Source organism: Manis javanica, chromosome 3 (assembly GCF_040802235.1).
Source record: "Manis javanica isolate MJ-LG chromosome 3, MJ_LKY, whole genome shotgun sequence".
NCBI lineage: Eukaryota > Metazoa > Chordata > Mammalia > Pholidota > Manidae > Manis > Manis javanica.
Genome location: NC_133158.1, coordinates 66,710,203 through 66,733,954, shown reverse-complemented (window position 1 = coordinate 66,733,954; position 23,752 = coordinate 66,710,203). Strand labels below are relative to the sequence as shown.

General features: G+C 37.0%; 1 protein-coding gene and 1 long non-coding RNA gene across 11 annotated transcripts in view; one reads left to right on the top strand and one right to left on the bottom strand.

The window, feature by feature from the left end:
- Positions 1-3,691, bottom strand: part of LOC118971474 (uncharacterized) — a 40,273-nt gene extending 36,582 nt beyond the window's left edge. For all 6 annotated transcript variants that reach the window (XR_012129203.1, XR_012129205.1, XR_012129202.1 and 3 more), the window contains exon 1: positions 3,553-3,691. This is a non-coding gene — a long non-coding RNA (uncharacterized lncRNA). The remainder of the gene's footprint in view (positions 1-3,552) is intronic.
- The window catches only part of GRAMD1C (GRAM domain containing 1C), a 107,951-nt gene extending 84,789 nt beyond the window's left edge, over positions 1-23,162 (top strand). For 2 of the 5 annotated variants that reach the window (XM_073231649.1, XM_073231652.1), the window contains 9 exons: positions 3,598-3,735; positions 8,941-9,059; positions 10,428-10,570; positions 11,551-11,654; positions 12,981-13,154; positions 14,186-14,243; positions 16,025-16,135; positions 16,353-16,458; positions 20,503-21,364. In XM_073231649.1, the coding sequence (XP_073087750.1) occupies positions 3,598-3,735; positions 8,941-9,059; positions 10,428-10,570; positions 11,551-11,654; positions 12,981-13,154; positions 14,186-14,243; positions 16,025-16,135; positions 16,353-16,458; positions 20,503-20,613 (1,064 nt within the window). In that variant the 3' untranslated portion in view covers positions 20,614-21,364. Of the gene's footprint in view, positions 1-3,597; positions 3,736-8,940; positions 9,060-10,427; positions 10,571-11,550; positions 11,655-12,980; positions 13,155-14,185; positions 14,244-16,024; positions 16,136-16,352; positions 16,459-20,502; positions 21,365-21,456 lie in introns of those variants that run through there. The other 3 variants (XM_037013021.2, XM_073231651.1, XM_073231650.1) reach the window with 3 other exon arrangements.
- Positions 23,163-23,752: the final 590 nt, after the last annotated feature.

Below are 23,752 nucleotides of genomic sequence, written 5' to 3'. Positions count from 1 at the left end.
TGAATTAGAGGCAAAGCCATGCAAAGAGATACAGGAATCAGCATATCAGGTGATACTTACTAATTTATAAAGGCGAGGACAAGTACACCTCTGGGGAAAGCCAGAGAAAAAGCTGTGAAATAGTCTAACATGTCAGGGAGCAGCCTTGAGACTATCCGGGTAACCCTGATGCAGTTAACCCAGGCAATGCTCTGAAACTGAACTTGGCTTTTCAGATGTAAAGAAAGCCTTCAGTCTGAGTACAGAAGACAGCAGGTCACCAGTTTTTAGGAAATGGAAGACAGAACAAATTGTGTGTCCTTACTCATTAAACTTCAAATCACCTACTTTTCTTACATACTGACTTGGTAGGTTTTTCATGAACCCTCAAAACACTGTTCAACATATAGTTCCAGTTTTATTCATGTCTATGTCCTTCTCATATTTATCTCTCACTTTTCCCACCATTTCCATGAGCCACTTTCAAACTGATATGTTTGAAATAGCATTTCTTCTTTATTGGAAATAGTAACCTGCTACTAGGTTGAGCAGTGTTCCTTTCCCCCATTTAAAATATGGCCTGTCAGCTTAATATGTTACAGCAATACTATTGGTTTTTTTACTTGGACAGGTGGTTTTCAATACCATGAATTTAATAAATAAAATAGCCCTAGGTAGAACTACTTTATTTCATTTCATTACTTCCTCAAATTTACATAAAAGAAGTATTAATTTCTAGTAGTGATATCACAAATTCTATTTTTATCAGTCATAATACAGAACAATTTAATCTAATAATGGAGTTTAAATGAAATATAAAATACACTGAAATATCTATATGAGTGTAAGTTGTTTTCTTCTTAAATGTGAACACAAAATTTACTTTTGAAAAATTATAGTTTCAGGGCTGCTTTGAAAAATGGCTGTCTCTAGGCCTGGGGTGGGGAGTAAACAAGTAAACATGGAGCATCTTGTAGCACCAGAAAATAAAGAAGTGCTTAACAAAACGTAGGCATGTCAAAAGGACCTAGGATTCTACCGGAAAGAGCTCCTAATGGCCAAATAAAAAATTTTGAGCAACAATGTAAGTAATGGTAGTATTAGATTATAGCCTAATCTATTAATGGGTCCATGCTGATATAAATGATTTAATAAATATATAATGGGGGAAAAATATATAATTCCTTACAGAATTCCAAGTAATATAAGTAGGTACTCTCCTTCCAGGAGCTGGAGCTTAATTCTCTCCTTGAGTATGGACTGAGCTCAGCAAGACATTTTTAACAAATAGAATATGGAAAGGGGAAAACGGTAACTTTACAGTGGAGAAACTGGCCAGACAGAACCTGAGCCAAGTGATCAAGGTTAAAACATCATCATGATGCTAACCTGTCCCTCCTGCAGCTGATGAGGAGGGCACTTCCCCACTGTGGTGTTCTTCCCCTGCACCCGCAGCCGCAGTCCAACTGTGAAAAACATCAGATGAACCCAAATTCAGGGTTCTTTCTACAAAATACTGACCAATACTGTTTAAATAAGGCCATTAAAAAACAAGGGAAGGATGAGGGGCTGTCACAGATTAGAGGATACCAAGGAGATATAAAAACTAACTAACAGCAACATGGTATTTGAGACTGGATCCTTGCACAGGAAAAGGACATTACTGGGAAATAAAGGCGAGCTTAGAAATAAAGCCTAGTTTAAACAATTGTAAATCTACAATTACTCCAAAATTAAAAGTTTAAGAATATGGTTGTAGATTGAAAGTTCTATAAATAAAAGTAGATCCTAGTATATTTTTAGTGTCTTCAATAGTCATTCATTCATTCAAAAACACTTATTTAACACTTATTATTTGCCAAGCACATAATGTACCTAGGTGTTAAAAATCAACACGGTCCCTACTCACATGGAACTTAGAGTTCAGTGCAGGAGAGAGACAGTAAACAAATCAATAAGCCAATAAAGTAAAATTAAAATCGGGATGAGTTCTGTGGCAGAAACAAGTGGGATCAATAGAATCACCTAGACTTGTTTGCTTTCTCTGTGAATATATGAGTTATTTTTACAATGAACATATTTTCTATGTCAGAAAAATCTATTTCTTAAGTATAATTGGGAAGCTACTTCACAAAACCTTAGCAAATTACCTAGTTTCAGTGATTCATTTCTAAACAGTATGAGCCATTCTTTGAAATTGCAGTAAATAGCTTTTGTCTACATATAGTCTTGTTGCAGAGAAGGTAAATCAATATCTACTTGATATCCCTAAGTTCTTTGCACCTGTAGCAAAATAGAGAGACACAAATCATTTAATGGAGGAGAAAAAGCAATAGCTGGGGTGAAGGCAGAGGTAGAAGTTTTTCTGATTCTTAGACCTTAGCTTTGTAGTTTAACAGACTGCTTCCCATAGCTTAGTATCTGCTCTACACAGATAATTCTTAGAGCTTGGTTTCTGAAATACAGAGGGCTTTTGCCATAGTTTTCATTCTGTATTGATGGGGCATAATTCTTGAAATAATAAATAATCTCTGTCCTGAAATCATCAAAGTTTCATATGGGATTGCTTTACTCTATTTCCTTTACCAGGCTCCTGTTGTCTTTTTTTTTTTCCTTTTCTTTTGATTCTTCTAAGTTAAACTCTTGGCAGTATAAAATAGAGGTTAAGTTTGTGTATTCTGGAGCTGGAGTGAATTCAAGCTCTAGTTCAGCCACTCACTAGCTGGGGAGCTGGGGCAGTTCTCTCGGCCCTCACTTTCCTTATCTCTGTGATGGGGAGGGGGATGTAGTGCCACACATCTTGTAGGATGTTGTGAGGGTAAGAGAATGCTTGCAAGGTGCCCAGCGCAATGCCTGAGACACAGTCAGCACCATGTAAGCATGAGCTGTTCTATATGTTTCCAGGGAACATGAGGAGAGGTGAGTTGATATTGCTTCTTCATTTGCTACCAGTAGTGTTCAACATCATTATCATTATCCAGTTCCCAGAAAAATGTAATATTCCGTTGGGCATTTTTTAGCTTTGAAGAATACTTTACAGAAGGATTTCTTAGTTCTTTAAATGTGTGGTATTGAGAGTAAGTTGTGAATACAATTGATACTTGTCTTGGGGGAGTCAGCATAAAGTCAAGGTTGAAACATTGCTCAGGCTAGCAAGTTAGTGAGCGTGGCAGATATTAGAGCCACTCAAGACTTAATATTTATTTACTGACTGTAAGAGCATTCAGAAATAGGACCTGCTGATGGCTGTGGTAGAAACCTCCCTATGGGACTCAGCATTGCCTTTATTACCACTTAAATATTCTTTTGAGTGATGTTATGAGAGTTTGATATCATTCAAGTTAAATATTTCTATATCTTTTGGGTTTTGATGACCGAAATAGTGATCATATATAGTTTAATTATATATTATTATGTAGTTTAATTAATTAGGTATTATTAGGTATAGTTATACATAGTTGATATGTATATTATACGAATATAGAGTTTTCATTTTATCCTGGAATGTGGTGATCTTTGCAATCACATTTAAAAACCATTTTGTGTCAAAAACAAACAAAACTTTGAAATTACCTGTGGTTTCTTCCCTTTTGGCTCTCTGTTGTTTTGTTTCCCCAGAAAACATTCCTGAGAAGGATCTTCATGGAAGACTTCATATCAACCGTGTTTTTCATATCAGTGCTGAGAGAATGTTTGAATTGCTCTTCACCAGTTCACGCTTTATGCAGAGATTTACCAATTCTAGAAATATAATAGGTTGGTCTTATGTTCTTATCTAATGATAAATATGTGAGAATTTTATTATCCTTAGAGGGTTGAGCCTATATAAGTTCACTTATTTTGTCAGGGAAAAATTAGACAAACTTTGATTTTATTTTGATGGTATATAAACTAGTACTTAAGTATTTTGGTTAAATTCACATATAAATAGTATATTTGCTCAGTCAGATCCTACCTACAATTATGTTCAGACCCTTTGAAAACTAAAACTCTGTTTATTTATCAATATAGCAGTTCAATTGGGTTGAACCCCATTTAAAAGGGTTCCACTGTGGAGCTACTGGATTCTAGTAGAGTATAAATTGGTACAATCTCTTTGCAAAATGGTTTGGTAGTATCTACTAAAGCTGAACATATACATTCTCTATGACTCAACAGTTCTACTGCTAGGTATATATCCTTCAGAAATGGGTACATGTGTACACTGAATAACATGTACTACAGTGTTCACAAAAGCATTATTTATAATGGTCCCCAAACTCAAAACAGCCCAACTATCCACCAGTAATAGAATGGATACATAAGTTGTGTATGTCCATACAGAAGAATGCTGCGTAGCAATGAAAAAAAGCAAACTGCTGCTGCTTATAACAATATGAGTCAATCTCATAGATGTAATATTAGGCAAAAAGAAGCCATATACAAAAGAGAACATACTATGGTTTCTTTATATAAAAGTTCAAAAGCAGGCAAAACTAATTATGGACATAAAATCATCATAGCAGTTACTGTTGTGGAGAGTTGGTGGGTGAAGACCAGAAGGGAGCTTCTGGAATGCTAGTAAAGTTTTCTATTTTGATCTGGGTTGTGTATGTGTGTGTATTTTCTTTGTGCAGATTTGTGGGGCTATACACTTGAGATTGCAGTGTCTATGGTATACCTCAATGAAAATACCAAAAAAAGTTCCAGTTAGGAAATTATTTATAATCATAAAAAGATTTTACTGATTATGTGTTAAAAGTTCTATTTTGGTAAACATCTCAAATAATCTTACAGTTAGTTTGAAACTGAATTTATCTTAGATATGTCAAGATATTTTATCAACTTTGAGAACACATGGTTTAGCTTGCTATATAAAATTGGAAAATAGAGATTCATACGAGCCATTTATAGTCAAAGAGAAAGTTATTCTACCATCAACTTAAATATAGTTTATAATTAGCCATTTTACTAACCATTAGATGTTATTCCTTTATTTGAAACTCTTATGTAAACATAATTACATATTCATAGATTATCATTGATATGGATTATAAGTACAAAATAAGTTTTTCTTATTCATTGAGTAGCAAAGTGATTTCTTACTAGCTGTTGACTCTTGTGATTATATTAAGAATTTCATGGTTTTAAAAAGTTGCTGTCCTTCCAGCTTTAAAAGTCTGGAATATCTGAGGGCATAAATCTTCCTTTTCACTCAGGAGCTCCTATTTAACTTACTGTATCTGTTGTGAATCTATTTTGCAATTTCTTGCTTTCATGTCTATGGAGAACTTGATATTTCAGAGGAATGGGTTACATCATTTCTCTTAATTTTCTAAGATGAAGTCTGTTCATATCATAGTGCCACTTATGGCTGAAAAGGCCCATAAGGAACTAGCATGTTATTCTGTGCTGGTACTAAGTGAAGTTTGTTTTTTGAATCACAGCTGTATTTGGTGTCTGATATCATATCTAGCTTTAACATGGATGACTGTATTTGCTATCTGATACTGTAAATGGCTTTTGGAAGCAAGGGCTCTGGCTCATACCAAATGTAAACAGTTATATGCATGTTACTGTTTAGATCTAGAATTAGTCAAGGTTTGCCTCCAAAGAGATAATCGCTTATGATTACATGCCGTTCTGCTACCTTCTGAACTTGTTACCTGGTAATCGAAGTTGTATTTCTTAAAAATGGGCCTTAAAGTTTCTTTTTAAAAATATTAAGAATTTAACAGCAAAGTTTTTCTAAAGCCAATTATTTGTGGATTTAATCTAATTTCAGCACTGGTTGCCACTGGATATAATATTTTTAAATTAGGGAGCTTTCAAATAAATATTATTTTGTATCTTTGTATATGGCTGTATGACACTACTTTTGTAATTTGAAGCTCAGTTCTAAGTATTTCCATTCAAATTTTTAATTTTGAAAAAATATAAACCTTCAGAGAAGTTACATGGATAGTAAAATAAAACCAACACACTTAATACCTCGATTCACCAATTTTGTTAATTGTGGACATGTACATAACATTTACCATTTTAACCACTTTTAAATGTACAATTCAGGGGCATTAACTACATTCACATTGTTGTGAAACATCATCACCACCACCCATCTCCAGAACTTTTTCATCTTCGGAAACCAAATTCTGTACCTATTAAACAACTGTCCATTTCTCCCTCCCTTCAACACCTGATGACGGCTATTTACTTTCTACAATTTGAATTTGACTATTGTACATACCTCATATAAATGAAATCATATTTATCCCTTTGCAACTAGATTATGTGACTTAGCGTAATGTCTTCAAGGTTCATCTGTGTTGTAGTATGTGTCAGAATTTCATTCCTTTTTAAGGCCCAGTACTACTCCATTGTATGTATATATACCACATTTTCTTTATCTAGTTGTATATTGATGAAGTTTTGAGTTTTTTCCACTTTTTAGTTATTGTGAATGCTGCTGCTATGAACACTGAGGTACAAATACCTGTTCAGGTTCCTGCTTTCTCTTTCTTTGGGTGTATACCTAGAAGTGGAATTGCTAGATCATAAACATGTAAATCTTTTTTAATTTTTTGAGGAACTGCCATACTTTTTCCCACAGTGGCTGTACAATTTTACATTCCCAGCAGCAATGCAGAAGGGTTCTAATTTCCCCACATCCTCTCCAACACTTATTTTCAGTTTTGTGTGATAATAGCCATCCTAATAGGTATGAATATTTATCAATCTTAAAGCTTTATTAAAGCAAAGGACTCTTAAAAATATTTGTTCTGCAATTCTTGTTTTTTATTTCTACTTAATGTATCAGAATGGCTCATGTCTTTTTGTATAGTGTTGCCATTTTTCCTCTAATTTCATCCTCAATTTTTTCTATCATAATAAGCTTTACTTAGGTATTGCAGGCTTGACTATTCCAAAATGTTAATTAAATGATGTTCTAGTATGTGATATTCAGTAGGTTTTTTGGTAGCACTGGTGAAAATACAAGTGGAAGACAGGTTTTGTTTTTTTTTACCATCTTAACAATTTTTTTTTTACATGAAGAACCTTATGTTTACTAGGCTCCCCCCTTCACCAAGTCCCCCCCACATACCCCTTCACAGTCACTGTCCATAAGCGTAGTAAGATGCTGTAAAATCACTACTTGTCTTCTCTGTGTTGCACAGCCCTCCCTGTGCCCCCCCCCACTATACATGCTAATCGTAATGCCCCCCTTTTCCCTGCCCTTGTCCCTCCCTTCCCACCCATCCTCCCCAGTCCCTTTCCCTTTGGTAAATGTTAGTCCATTCTTGGGTTCTGTGATTCTGCTGCTGTTTTGTTCCTTCAGTTTTCCTTTGTTCTTATACTCCACATATGAGTGAAATCATTTGGTACTTGTCTTTCTCCACCTGGCTTGTTTCACTGAGCATAATACCCTCTAGCTCCATCCATGTTGTTGCAAATGGTAGGATCTGTTTTCTTCTTATGGCTGACTAATATTCCAGTGTATATATGTACCACATCTTCTTTATCCATTCATCTACTGATGGACATTTAGGTTGCTTCCATATCTTGGCTATTGTAAATAGTGCAGCAATAAACATAGGGGTGCATCTGGCTTTTTCAAACTGGAGTGCTGAATTCTTAGGGTAAATTCCTAGGAGTGGAATTCCTGGGTCAAACGGTATTTCTATTATGAGCATTTTGAGGAACCTCCATACTGCTTTCCACAATGGTTGAACTTACATTCCCACCAGCAGTGTAGGAGGTGTCCCCTTTCTCCAAGGACAGTTTTCTTTTATCCTTGTTGATACTTGCTTTGTTGAATAGTGTGCAGTTTTAACAGCAAAATTCAATGGTATCTTTAAATTCTACTACTGATTAATAATAAATTGCATAATTTTTCTGAAACAGGATGACATATGACCAAAGGAATCTTTTGAAAAATATTTTAGATTTAATTTTATCTTTTTTCATGTACATCTGAATAAGTCATTTTTACAACAAATTCTGTACAGTAGATTCCATAGTTTGTGATGTTGCCTTTTAAATTTAGTTGTAAGATTTTTTGAGATATGTGGAAGGCAGCTTCAGGGTCCTTCATTAAATCCCTAGGCATAGCTATATGAAGGAAGTCGAGTGAAAGTGCATAAATCATAAAGCCTGGCATCATTCCCTTGGTGGCAGATAGTGGGTTAGATGAAGGCTCCTGTATTTCAGGATGTTGGTGAATAGCAGCCAGGCATACTAACTGCCTAAGTTCATTTGTGCTCACAGCATTAGGTGTTTGCCAGATCTTTGACTAGAGTACATGCTGCTATTATTTTCCTATTCTTTGGCTGTTTGAATGACCTTCACTGGACAGTGGTATATTCTAAAGATGTATTTCTGTTCAAAAACTTTTACTCACTTATTGCTAAGATAGTTTTTACCAAGATCTTTCCATAAATACAGAGATTATCCTATAGTTTTCTTAATATAGAAGTTATTTATATTCCATTGCCCCCTCCTTGATTAAAGATTTTGGCACATAAGCCTTAACATTATGTCATTTCTCACTGACCTGGTATCTCCACAAGTTGGGATCAATGTTATGTTGTCACATAATGACAAATATCTTTCATGGTTTTGCCCCACAGTGATGGGAATGTTTCGTCTGTGTTTGATAAGGCTAGCACCATTACTTCTCTTTGTAGGTACTGAAGACTTTAAAAAGAAGCCTACAGATGAAATAAACTTAATTTTATCTTCTAAAGAAAAGAGTATATTGATAGAAAAAAATTTAGAAAAAGATAAGGAATATGTCACATACAAGAAGAGTACCTAACATTCAATTTTATATGTCCTTAATGTTAAACTGGTAACAGTTATTAAGGAAGTTAGGACCAGTCAAAAATAAAAATTTAAATAATTCAAAAACTGCTTTCTTGATTCCATTTCAAGTCATACCCTTTAGATTTCTAGAACTAACTTTTTTATGTTTGCTGCCATTAGATGTTGGATCTACCCCTTGGAACATGGAACCTGGAGGTGATCAGCTGAGAACCATGACCTACACGATAGTCCTTAATAACCCACTTGCTGGAAAGTACACCACTGCCACTGAGAAGCAGGTATGTCTACTCTGTCCGTATTCCAAAAAATGACGTGTGTGGGAAGAGAGAGGATACCTGTTGTCTGGTAAACAATTTCAACAAATAAATGGCAAGAAAAAAAAGGGAGGAGAAACTTACAGGTTAAGAGACCCAAGGGGCATATCAACCAAATCCACCAGAACCTAATTCAAACAAACCAACTATAAAAAGGTATTTATGAGATTTAAGGAATTGTTTATGTGTAAAAATGGTATTGTAGCTATATTTTAAAGAAAAGCATGTTTATCTTTTAAAGAGATATACTGGAGAATTTATAAAGAGATACAGTGATATATTTATGGATGAAATTATATTGATGTCTGGGATATCCCTTAAAAGTCTTCCAACCAGTCTGAGGATGGTGGTAGAGAAAAAGCTGAGGATGGTGGTGGACAGAAGGAATGTGGGGGTGGGGAGCAGATGGAACAGGGCTGGGGAGGAGCCAGTGCTGAAGCTGGTGGATGAGCTTGTGAGGGTTCACTCTACTTCATTTCTCCCCGTGTACGTCTGAACTTTGTAATAAATGATTTAAAAAAAACTACTGGAATTCTGATTTACAGGATCACATCAGGGGTTAGGGCGAAATACGACTATGGCTGCTGTGACACGTTGGGGAGATGGTGGCATTTAATGCAGCTCTCTGAACGCCCTGCTCTGTCCTAGAGTTTGTGTGGAAGTGTAGTGTATCTGTGCTGCAAATAGATGATTTCTGTTAACATCAGAACTAGCTATATGCTATTGTTGTTTTTGTCCATCAGTGTTAAAAAGGACTTAAAATTTTTTTCCAAAAGAGCTTCAAACATTTAAGAAAAGTTTGGTATTTTGGTTTTGGAGACTCTTTGATAATCTTAGAGAAAAGGTTATGGTTAACGAAAAGATATGGGTAACATGAGAAAAATTTGGCAAGCAAAACATGGTTCAGGAAAGCAGTGTTTGGTACAGGTCCCCTTCCATCCCTTTTTTTTGGTGAAGGGTGGTTTTGTTAAACTTTAATGGATTTTGGGGTGGGACCTTGCTTTGATTGAATTTTGAATTGTTCCTCTACCAGAAACATTTAAAATTATTGTAAACTAATAATATACACAAGAGATTATATGGTTCCTTTCCCCTCCTCCAAGAAAGAAAAATGATACCATGAGATGACAGAGGCAGCAAATAGTATTTCTGCAGGTCTCTTCTTGTCAGTGTGTAGATGGCACAGCCAACATGAAGGCTCTTCTGGCTTAGCACAGAGGCTTCTCATGTCCCTTGTAATTTGAGAAGGAATTCTAGTATTTATGTTCTAGATTAGCAAGGAATTTAATACATTAAATATGTACATGCAAAAAATGTATCTTATTTTGGCAGACACTGCATAAAGAAAGTCAGGAAGCACAGTTTTATTTGGTAGATTCGGAAGTACTGACACATGACGTCCCCTACCATGATTATTTCTATACCCTCAACAGATACTGTATCATACAGTCTTCAAAACAGAAATGCCGGCTGAGGTGAGCTATCTTGTGTATTTTTGTCAGGACAGGCTAGATTATGTTCTGGAACATACTAATCCTGAAATCTTAGTAGTAGTAGCTTTACACCACAAAGCTTTATTTCTGCTCAAATTACATGTACACCAGTGGTTAGTAGAGGAGTGGGGGTTCCCCACTCAGGGCCCCTCGCTGACAAAAGCTTTGACATCCTAGACCTGCACAGTCCAGAGTATGTGACTCACTTCAGTTGCGACAAGAAGAGAGAGCTATAGAACTGTGCTCGCATCCCAGTGGCCGGGACTAGTCACAGCACCCTGTTTAATGGCAAGGGGCTGGGAGTTGGAGGAGCACACTATGAGCAGGAAATGAGTCTGCTGCAAGGGAAATGGGAAATGTTGGTACATAAAAGATAGGCCATCATATCCTTGGCCTAGTTTTAGCTAATATAGTTACTTCAACTGATTTATGACCACTAGAGATTTTTTATTCAAGCATTCAGAACAGACTTTAAGACTGGATTGCTTTTTAACTATAATTCACAATCACAATATAGGTAGGTCATGGGGAAGGCAGTATAACACAGAGAAGACAAATAATGACCCTATAGCATCTTACTACGCGGATAGGCAGTGACTGAATGGGGCGTGGGTGGAGGACTTGATAATATGGGTGAATGTTGAAACCACAATGTTGCTCATGTGAAACCTTCATAAGATTATATTTTAATAAAAAAAGACTTTATTGCTTTTTAAATAAAGATAATTCAGGGCTAGAGAAAGGAAAATAAAATGCCAAGTTCTTAGAAAGAAAATTTGATGAGATTATTAGCAGCACAGTGATTTTTACAGAAGTCATTATCAGTGAACAAATTTTCTTTTATGATCTTAATGACTGAATCCATTAGACTTTCCACTAAATACAATACTACATTTAGTTGCAGTGTTAGTATAACTAAATTCTGTACTTTAAATATTCTTCTTTCCTCCTTATCCTATTAGAGTTTCTACAGATTTGAAATATAGAAAACAACCTTGGGCTGTTGTCAAATCTTTAATTGAGAAGAATTCCTGGAGTTCTTTGGAGGACTATTTCAAACAGCTTGGTTTGTAAATTTCTTGATTTATCTAGATAGCATTTATTAACAGAATGGATTGATTCTTTATTTGGATACACAGCAGGAACCGGTAGATGTTGGAATGACTGTTGGAATGACTCTCACTGAGGTGGTCCCATCTATCCCACTTGGGATTTCAAAACTTTAACTGGTCTAGCAAGTACTTACATAATGCCTAGCATATGCTAGACATTGTTCTATGTGCTTTATAAATATCAACTTACCACAACCCTGTGAGTTGGGTACTATTAATTTTTTCCTTTTACTAAAGAGGAAATGTTGACATTGAGAGAGAGGTTAAGTGACTTGTCCGAGATCACACAGTTTAGGAGCTATCACGCTCCCTGCCTCTGCAAGGAGCCAGGGAAGCTGACTACAGAGAGGGGCTGCATAACCCAATCATAAATATGCACTCAGGCCCACACCTCCTTGACCAGTGCAACCTTTCTGGGTTCATGCAGGCCCACTTAGTAACAGCTTCATAGATGGGTGTGGATTTGTTGGAGGTGGGTACTAGACTGGGAGAAATGATACAGTTGTTGTTTGGATACTCCATAAAATACACATGAGGGAAAAATAAACGTGTACATATATACACACACACAGATATACATGAGCCAAATTAATTTTAGTAAAAGGAAAGCTGGTAATCAGTCAACTCAGAGTAATTTAAAACTTCATCATCTAGTTTGTTGATTATTTATTTTCCCCTTTTGGCTATTGCATTATTAAACTCCTAATCAGGAGCAAAGAAAATGAAACAAAAAAATTAGTTCAGCCACTGGATAATGAGCTTCTAATAAAAACTCTGGTGAAGGAAAAGGTAACAAATGACAAAATGAGGTTTTGAGGTTGTCTGCAGATTGTCTTTACTAGTGTTTCCTTTTTGCAAACCCTCATTGTAAATTATATGTTATATGGTATTCTTTCCTTTGTAACTGACAATCAAGTACCATAACCTATCTTAGAAATATTTCTAATGACCCAACAATGTAAGTGGGCAGCCTGTTGTTTCCATAACTGAAATGGTTGCATTTATATTTAATGTAGGACACGGCAAATTTGCTCTGATGATCCCATCATTTATTAATATAGTTCATTCTTCCAAGAATAATGAAGCCTTATGATGGGATCACTGTACTCCAAAACTTTTCATTAAGAGTAAGGTTTGAATCTAGGCCATAAGAATCTAAGTAATACTTAAAGAAAAGTTAGCAAGTCTTTAAAAAACAAACTGAAACACCACCAAACCCTGTGTATCTTACAGTTGAGGAAGTTCCTCCACTGTCAAAAGCCTTTTTTTTTCCTTCTTAGAATCAGATTTGTTAATGGAAGAAACTATGTTAAATCAGCCCATTGAGGACCCTGGGAAGCTTAGCAGCCTACGAAGGAGAAGGCGAACATTCAACCGAACGGCAGACACAGTTCCTAAGCTTTCTTCTCAGCATTCTGGAGATGTGGGCTTAGATGCTAAAGGTGATATTACAGGTAGCTGTTAACCTGGTAAACAAAGATGAAAGATTTTAGTTTTCCTTTTAAGCAGAATATATAGTGTTTATAAGATACTTCTGTTAGGAGGTCTCCCTTTCTCCTTTCCTTTTCTGATAATGTTTAAGTATAAAGGAGCAGTTGCAAAACAGCAGGTCTGACCCCCCTGGACCCCTTAACAGCTGTGCCTTCACAGCAACAGCTGGTTGGAGCTTGGCAGTAGCTGCCCGCTTAGACTGCATGCACGCTTCCCAGGTCACTGTTGTCCTCCCTGTCCCTGGTTGCTGGGAGCTTTTTTCACTGATTTCCCATCTAGCATTTACAGACTTTGATTTTTATCCTTGAATGTACTACAATGATTATATGCTTTTAATCCTTATGTACTGTCAGGGCCAGCCAAGCAAAACTGCTAAGATGGAATTTGACTCTTATCGTCTTCCCCACTCTTAACTCTGAAGACATCATGCCTCTACTAACCATTCTCTCTCCCTAAAGAGCTATATACTGTCAGACCTCCTCATCCTCCCACATTATCAAATCCTCTTCTAAGGCTTATGTCTTAGTGTGAATATGTTTATTTACCACTTAAGCTTAAAGGCTCTTTAATTTTGGAATTTCAAAGTTTGGGTAACTGAGAACAGGTGAGAATGATTAAAAAAAATTTTTTTTTAAGGAGGAAGGGATTGTATATAAACCCAACTCAAATATTATTTCCAGAGATAGAACTTAGCTAGAGATTGTACATGATATATTGAATTGCTTATTTAATTTTAGAGTCAATTAATTTGCAATATAGGCCAAATCTGCAGGACTGAATGCAGGTTTTCTTTTTGTAGCTTTGTTTCATATTACTCAGGATATCAGAAATCAAAAAAAGGGATATGGGAATTCACCCTAAATCACTTTGTCTTTATAAATGATTAAATTACTTCTCCAGTTCTTTTCAAATGAAATTAAGTTTTTGCCATTTGTAATCACAGTCGTGATCCTAATGCAGCCCTTTTGTGTGTGTGTGTGTGTGTGATCTGCAGGAAAGAAAAAAGAAATGGAACGCTCTAACACTGCCCTTATTGTGGTGATGAGTATTTTGTGAGTATTTGTTCTGCACGCTGATTTTGCTTGTGTCTTCACTTATTTTTCAACAGTTTCTGAAAGGATTTGAATACATTTGTATATTATTGTACAGAAATTGCCACTATTTGGCCCATTGTGACCTACAAAAACAGTAATCTTGTATGTTTCAGTCTGATGGTTTTTGATAGATGATTTTCAGAAGAATTATAAGTTTGAGGAAGTACCAAGTATATATTCAATAAATGTTTTAATTTTTTAAGCTATTATGATTTTTCCATCATAGGTTTTTATGGGAATTCCCATAAATAAAAGGAGTATTTGATATGCAGGCTGGTGAAATCCCAGTAATGCTATTTTATCCTATTTGACTAGACCAGTGGTCCTTATCCTTTACTGTGCATGAGAATCACTTGCTAAAATGCAGGTTTCTCAGCTGCAGTCCCAGAGATTGAGTTAGTAGGTCTTGAGTGGGCATTAGGGAATCAGTATTTTAAAACACAGTCCACATGTTATTCTGATGCAAGTGATCACATGGTGAGAAATACTGGGGCAATTAGCAGGAATCTCAGTGTTCTATAGGCATCTGTTCAGCCAGTCATATTTAGATTACTGTTGTCTCTATAGCTGTATTTGAACTGGGAGGTAGGCCATTAGATTGGATTGAGTGGTTTCCGACTGGGTGTTACACTTTGGGTGAGTATTTTTTGGCATGGTGAGGACTTTTTTGTCACTCTAGTTACCTTCCAAGTTTTTCAATGTCCACTTAATACTTAAAAGGTAATTATTTACATAATACAAGTTCTTATATCAGTTATTTTAGTCTAAGTTCTTATATTAGTTTCTTCTAATTATAGATTTCAGAACATAGAAAATGCTTATTGTACCTTTGAATTTATAAAAGGTTTAAGTTTGTTTGCTATGACAATTTTTAATAGTAAATATTACCACTCATCTTTTGTGTTACTTTACAGAAATTTATAGTCAAATGTTGAAATGTTGATCTATATGCCATTTCAGTGCCACTACAATATCATAGACTTGCTTTAAAAAAATCTTCTTCTGCATGGTAAAGGGCCCTACTATGTATTTTTAAGGCAAGTCAGTATCTTAACAAAAAATAAAAGCTGTGATGCCACCTATATATTTGCATATATGTATAAGAAATACATCTATACACTTGAAAGGCTGCTATAAGAACCAATAGTAGGCACATTTAGCATGTAACATTTTATATATGATGGTATTAACGTATATTTGGGATTTGATGCTTCCTTTGTCTAGATTGAACTAAAATAAACTTTTGCTGAATGGCAATTTTTACGATTTGTTTTGGCTTCTTCTGGGCATAAGAGGTATCATGATCTATCCAAGATCAAGTCCCTATTGATCTTCATTTCCTTTTTGAAGTGCTGCATTATGGGTACATAATTGCTGATGCCAAAAGCACCCAAAAATAGATCTTGGAAGCTTCCCAGGTAGATTTCTAAGCTGGGGGTCACACATCGGCCTGGCTGGGACTCCTGGCAAAGAGGGGAGATGTCAGGGACAATCCCAACCTGCTTTTCTTGAGGATTTTTTGTCACTCTAGTTACCTTCCAACTTTTTCAGTGTTCACTTACTACTTAAAAGGTAATTATTTCATGTAATAGAGCAGGGATAATTGATTTAAATAATAACAGTTATTGGAAACCGACTAGATGATACACATTGTGAAGTTTGTGCATGTATATTCTGCATAAGCAGGGCTTTCTGTCTGGATGAGAGTGTATTAATCAGGTACAATTTGCTCTGCCTAGTTTGCTGTTTCTAGTTTTGTTGAACGTGACGCTGTTTCTGAAGCTATCAAAGATTGAATATGCTGCTCAGTCCTTCTACCGTCTCCACCTTCAAGAAGAGAAACCTTTAAAGTACGTTTTCCCCTCCCCAACCTCTTATTATTTCAACAATTCTTTAGTTGCAGAAAACTTAATTCCAGTTTTAGGAACTTTGGTCTGCTAACTATTGTGTCATCATATTTGTGTGTGTTTAATTTTTTGTTTGCAAATTTATGGGGCACCAACAACTTCTAGAAATGAAAGGTCAGAAGCTATTTCCCTGATTTTTAAGATGGTATTTTTCTTTTAGCTTAGCTGCTCATAAGGCATCAAGAGCAGAAAATATTCAAAGAAACAAAGATCAGGCCCATCGTTTAAAAGGAGTGCTCCGAGACTCCATCATTATGCTCGAACAGGTAGGTGGCTCTGTACCACAGTCCTTAAGTACTTTCACACCAGTACGAATCTGTTGCTCCCCTGGCTGAGAGAATATTTACTGTATCATTATTTGAATAAATCCCTCTCCTAGGTGCAACTGCCATCGCCAATTTCTGTGTTATGCATTTTATGTAAGCAGTCACTATTACTTATTTTTTTTTTTAACAAAATGGAAGCATCCTACATACACCATTGCATACCCTTTTTTTGATGCGTAATATATTTGGAAAATATTTCCGAATCAGCATGTATACATCTACCTCATTCTTTTTATTGATCTTTCTATATAAAATTTTATGCTTAATACTAACTTTTTATGCTTAATATTAACTCTTTTCATATAAATAATAGATTCTGTATATGCTGTTCATTACTTTTTTTATCTATTAACCCTGTATCTTGAAGATACTTAATATCAGCCTGTAAAGCACTTGTGAAATCAACTGTTAATGTACCATAATTATTTTACCAGTTCTGAAGAGTGAACATTTAGTTATTTTGGTGTTTTGCTATAAATGTTATCTCTTGAACGCAGTATCATCAATAGGTGGAGTCCATGAATCAAAATTTAGGATTTCCTTTGAAAAATAAAGATGAATATTTCCATTGTAGTATAATATGTGCATACTTTTCAAAATTGGAAAATAGAGACTAATAGAAGAAAACCTATAGTTCTAGCACTCAGACATAATTGCTGTTAATATTTTATTTCCTTCCATCCTTTTCTTCTGTGTGTTTTTTTCTTCTTCTTTTTTTTTAGAAGACTCAATTACTGGACATTTCTTAGGATATCCTGTGGGGTACTAAAGGTTACATCTTCAATCAGGCACTCTTCAGATGCACAGTAGCTATGGTTTCTTAGTAACTTTCTTTTCCCACTCTCAGCAAGGACTGTAACATATTTTCACTTTTCTCCTCATCCTTTTCGATTTCCCTTGGCGCTCACCTGGTGACCTTGCCTCAAGGAGGGAGAGTTTCCCTTTCCCTCCCCTTCTGTAACCAAATCTACAAACCTTCCTATTGCTGCCCGCCTGTCCTCCTCTCTTAAGCATTCTTCTGCCTGTGGCAGGCAAGTCTCAGCACGAGTCAGCAGGAGACTCCGTCCGTCACCCTCTAGCTTCCCATTTTCAGTCCCCCTCATTCAGGTGGTTTTCCCCCCAGCTTTGTGGCCCTGTGCTATTACGTCCTACCTTTTAAAACCCACACTGTCCACATCCTCTCTCTGCTCACCTATCCCTCTACTCCCTTTCAGTCAGGCTCTTTCGGAGTTGCCTATTCTGGCTGTCACTACTTTAATCCTTCTTTTTTGAGGTTTATTTTCACCAACATCACTTGATCACGTACAGTTAACTTGTTCTACAAAGTCTGTTCAGAAAAATAGCAATCCCAGTACCCTCTTCTCTATTTCTTCCCCAAAGACAACAATCTTTAACTAACTATTTTTTTAGTGTTTACCTCCCCTCTGTATTTATAAACAATTGATACTTTTTGAGTTTTCAGTTTTCAACGTTGTCTTTTGACTTCTGATTTATGGAAGACAAGGGTTTTGTTTTCACATCTTCTTGCCCTCATTTCTAATTCCTCCATCCTCCCAAGAAGTTGTAATTTTGGCTAGATCGGTATTCAGTGTTAACTTTGCTAAGTTTACTAGTGTAAGCTGAGCTGTAGAATAAACTGTGACTCCTTTTTCTTTTCTGTGCATTTTCTTATCCCTGAAATTGTCTAATTACAGTTGATTAGTTTATTGTATTATTTACAAGTATTTCATCTCCTAATGTTCTGTCTGCTTTATAAATTTCTTGTAACGTTTGCTCACCTTAGGCAGTCTATCAGTGGAGCCTCTGACTGGCTCTGGTCAGGTCTGATGGCCCTGTTTGCGGGCACACAGCCATCATCCTGGGGGATTCCTGTTGCCCGTCTCCTGTTTCCTGTAGCCCATGTTTTCTGCTTGCTTGGTGTTGGTTCACTCCCTCCTTTTAGTGAGGCATATCCTCTCATAGCTTCTTGAAAAAGAGAGTATGGACGTAAATATTTTAAGACTCCACTTGTCTGGAAATTTTTAATTCTGTCCTTCCCCTTGATTAACAGTTTGGCTGGGAATAGAATTCCAGCATGGAAATAATGTTCCTTCAGAAGGTTGAAGAGATTGTTCCATTGTCTTTTGGCTTCCAGTGTCACTACTGAGAATTCTGAGGCTGTTAGTCCTGAGCCTTTAATCTGGAACTCATGCTTTTTAGTTCCAGGAATACTGAGTTATATAGCTGATTATTTCCTCCCCTCTACTTTCTCTCTTCTGACTTCCTACAGCTCCTGAATCTCAGATGTCTGCCTTCTATAAGACAAGCCATCAAATCTCACCTGTACTGTCTAGCCTCCATCTCAGTGCCTTTTTGTTCCCCTTCCTCAGAGATTTCCTCAACTTAATCTTCAAGTTCTATTGCATTTTTCAATCTTGCTAACAAGTTTATAATTTCAAAGAGCTATTTTTTCTCTGAATTTTATTTTTTTAAGGCATTGTGATCTTTTAAAATGGCTGTAGTATCTTTCTCTCTCTGATATTACTGATAGTTAAAAAATTCTTTTTTCTTCTTTCCATCAAGATCCTTTCCTCTGTTTTGATTTCTATCGTTAGAGGATTTCTTTAGGTGCCTGGAGTCCTTCATTGTCTGCTTGTGTGGATCAGCAGCTCTTTACATATGGATTGGGCTGGTCTACCCTGGACTTCTCTGTAGATCTGGCTGGGCTACTGGTTGAGAAATCCTGAAGAGTATCTTTAGGCCTTTCCTCTTGGATTGGCCAGCTTCCACAAAAGACTCTTCCAGTCTCCGACCTGAAGAATCAAGGTCTGGTCGCCAGCGTTTTAGGAGCTGAGTGAAAGTCAAGTGACAGAGGAGGGCAGGGCAAGGGGATGGGCTCAACGTTCAGTACATGCTACTTTGTCATATAACCCCCATTTTTAGTATGGTGCCACTGTCCTTAATGATGTCTAGGTGGCATGCCTCCCCTGCCACCACCTCACCACCCACCACACACACCAGATAGCCAGAGACCCTCTGTCTCATCCTCTCCAGGAAATGACATTTCCGACTTCTGCTGAGGAAGTAGGAGAGGTCAGATCCCCTAAGTTTCATTCAATCCTTCTTATTTTAGCCATTCCTCTTTATTTCCATGTTGAAATTCCTGTCAATTCCTGAAGCTTCTGAGGAGTCTTTTGTGTGAATTTGGTTGGTTTTCAGCTTCCACTACTGTTAGCTTAGGATTCAGCTTTTTTTGGGCCTGCCAAGTCACCCATCTGCTCTCCAGTTTCCAAAGTTGTTTGCAGTTGTTGCATTTTCTGTTCTCCCTGTCCTTGTGGATTTATGCCTTAAAAAAATATCCCTTTACCATGCTTTTAGTGGGGTTTTGCGGGGGGGGGGGACAAAATTGGATGCATTTATTTATTAATCTACTGATTTGCTCGGCCCCCATATCTTTCACTGATAATGCTTGACCTAAAGTCCCCAGAGACATCTGGCTTTTAAAATTAACATACTTTTTTAGTTTTCATGTTACAGTGTCAGCATTTGACAGACCTGACCATTCCTTTCTTGGAATGCATCTAATCTTGCCTTTTTCAAACCATGAAAAAAAACCCTAGCTTTATTGTGATACAATTCACATGCTAAAAATTCACCTTTTAAAGAATTTTTAGTATATTCACAATGTTGTGCAACCATCACCATTATCTAATTTCAGAGCATTTTTATCACCCCTAAAAGAAACTCCATACCCATTGGCAGTTACTCCCTGTCCCTCACTCTTTTAGCCCTGACAATCACTAATTTACTCTCTATTTCTATGGGTTTGCCCTATTCTGGACATTTCAGAGAGTATGTGGTCTTTAGAGATGGACTTCTTTCACTTAGGATAATGAAAAACTACTTTTTGCTGGTTAAAGCCATCTCCTCTACCTGACCTCTTCCTCACCCAGTGCTCCAGGCTTTGTGTTAGATTCTCTTCCCTTCTCCTCTACTTCCGTTTAGGTGATCTCCACATGTCTAACTTGGAATATAACATCTGCCAATGAAACCCAAATCCGTCTCTCTCACTCTGACCTCCTGCCTGAGCTCCAGACTCCTATAGTCATTTGCTGACTTGGCATCTTCACCTAGATGCTAACCCGCATCCTGAACTGATCATGTCCAAAACAGCATTCCTTTTTCAGCCTGAGCCAAACCTAACTCTCCTCCAGTTGACTGAATTTCAGAAAATGATACTACCAAATCCAAAACGCAATACAATGTGTACTGTTATAGTTCTGTATCCCTCCCTAATCTGTACACTCCCTGACGGCATGGATGCTGTCGGTCTGGTTCACCATCGTATACCCAGTGCTTGGCACAGTGCCCAGCATGTAACAGGTAAGCAGCAAATATCTGAGTGAATGAATGAATGCAAAAGATAAAACATAATTCTTGTTCTCAACTTGCCTATGATTTTATTAGAAAAATCAGATGTCCCATGTGCATTGCTTTAAAGACTATAAAAAAGGACAAAATTAAGTGTTTAAGTAGTATTGCTTTGTGAGTTTGGGGACAGGATGATGATGATGGAGTAGTGAAGGTGACAGGTGCAGACAAACCTGAGTGTGGCAGCAAACAAAGACCTAGAAGTGGAATCTGAATTGTTTAGGGGATAGTGAAGAGCCCCCACAATTTCAGAGACCATTTAAGAAAATAAGTCTTTCACTTTGGCTGATGTGATTAATGGACCTATTGGGAGGTAAGAATGCACAGCAGTACATTGTAGGGAGAAGTACCATACTACGGCAAATGGGAAGAAGTCCATAGCAGTCATCCAGACAGATATCCGAAGGAATAAGGGGTTTTATATTCAGTCTTTCATTTGGGCATTAGTATAAACAAAGTTTTATTAAATGTAAATAAACTTTTGATGTACAAATCATTAACAATTTAAACAATCTTGATTTTGAAAAGTAATTTTGTTTGCAGTTGAAGAGCTCACTCATTATGCTTCAGAAAACCTTCGATCTGCTAAATAAGAATAAGACTGGCATGGCTATTGAGAGGACTTAAGGACTGAAATTGTAGAGATACTTTGGACTAAGAGAAAACATCTTGAAGAAAACCAGAGGATGAAGGATTTTACTTGTCAGAACATTTCCGTATTTTCTCATTATTGGTACTTCTAATATGAACATTTTTTTAACATTGATAGTCTCCAATGGCCTTAAGAATCCATTCTTTCACTTATACATAACTCTAAGCTGTGAATTTCTCCAGTGAAGCATGAAATATATTTTGGGTTTGAATTTCTGTGATGCAAAAAGAAAATGAGACACTGAAGTGATTAGTATGGCCTCGTTTTACTATGAGGTTTGAAGTCTGATGCTTTAAGTTTATCTGTTAGTACAGACTCAGTTTGGGTCCAATAGGCTGCTTTCATAGCTGCAGTACATTCAAGATGCTAAAGAAGACAATATATAAGAAGAAACCTCTAAATCATTACTAATTTTGAAAGATCAGTTTTCAGGCATGTAACATTTCTAGGTTTGTTTACTGTAAATTACAATGCCCTCATTTCTTTAGCATGCAAATTCAATAGTCAAAACTTCTGAATCTGCATGTTGATAATTATTATCTGAAAGGTTCTTCAGCCATTTTGTATCTTTAGGAAAAAAATAGCTGTTCCTTTAAGTAGCTCTCAGAGGTAAGCTTATCTTGCCTCTTCATACATCAAGGCAGAAGAGTCAATTTCAGAAAAGGGAACGTGTGGGATTCCAACACTCAAAATGAAGAACCACACTCTTGAGTTTTAAAAACCAGAAGATTACATTAAAATCTGGACATTTCGTGCCAGATCAAATGATACTTGAACTAAGCTTTCTCCAGCTTAGCACTCTTTCATGGTGGAAGTGAGCCATCTGATTGGAAATAATTTGTGGATTACTTTTCAGTAGCCATGTATGTCTCCATTTATTCATCCATGTGTGTGGCTTGTTTCAGTTGGTAAGTTATAAACAGACACAAACTTGAGTTCTTTATTAACTTTTGGGGGCATTATGTCCTGATATAAGTGCACTGACTGAAGTTGTAAGTCAGACACAAGCTTTGGCTCTCTCTTTCATAAAAAATTTTTAGGCATGTATGTCCCAATACAAATATTGTCTCTAGAACAAGAGAAAGACAGTGCGGAGTAATTTGTATATATTCTAACGTTTTAACAAAACTTAAAAATTTTGTCGTTTAAAACTCTTTTTTCCCAGAGTCACTAGAGCTACACAGGATTGTGAAAGCCGTTTTTGAGATGTCTGTAGAAAATTAAAGTATTGACTTGATTAAAGGGAAAGGGTTTCTCTGGGTGAATCCCAACAAACCTCTTGGGGTACCTACCGGTGTACCTATCTGGGGTTTTTGGATAAGGATTTTATAAAGTGTCTGGCTGTCAGCAAGACTTACTGGATTATAAACTTGAAAACTTGTTTTCTGTTAGATGCACAAAAATAAAAGTGACAAGTGGAGTGTTTGTGATGTCTCTTTAAAACTTGTACTTCATAACATACCTCAAAGAAAATTACCAAAGTTGCTTTATAAGTTAATACTAAACATGTATGCAGAATTCACTTAATTGCATTTGAGCGTGTTATGTAAATTGAGTATCAATAAAACCCAATTATGTCCGAGTTGTAGATTTTCTTCTTTTTCTGTTTAGAAAATCCCCCAAAACTAGAAAACCTTCTATGGTGAAAGTATGTAATGGGCCTACAGTCTTAAATTTTGTGCAAAAATAATACCCAAAGAGGATTCTTATCTTAGGGCAATTTCATTTCAAATATGCAGACTGCGGGAGCAACAGTACTAGATAGGCTTGCTGGTCTACAGTAGAGACGGACGGCTCGCCAGGAAACACGAAAATGAACACGCCGGATAAATTATAGGAGGGACAGTCACGGGCCTTCCAGGAAGGTTAGAGAATCTGGGGCGGTACCTCGGTAATATTTTGCGCCGAAGCTCTCCCCCAACGCCTGTTGCCGGGTCCGAACGAAGGCTGGGCTACCCACGGGTCGCGCATCCTCTGGAAATCCTCGGGGCTCCCGGGTTTCCCGCATTTCCGTCCCGGCACTCCCCCGCCCCAGGGCTTGGAAGGTGGGGCCGCGCGGCCGCCTCTGGGGCGGGGCAGGCGGAGGTACCGGCCCCTTGCGCCAGCGCCGGGACCCTCTCCCGGAAGCCGGGCTCGGAGCTCGCGTCCTCCCCGTGCGGGGCCGCGGGGCGG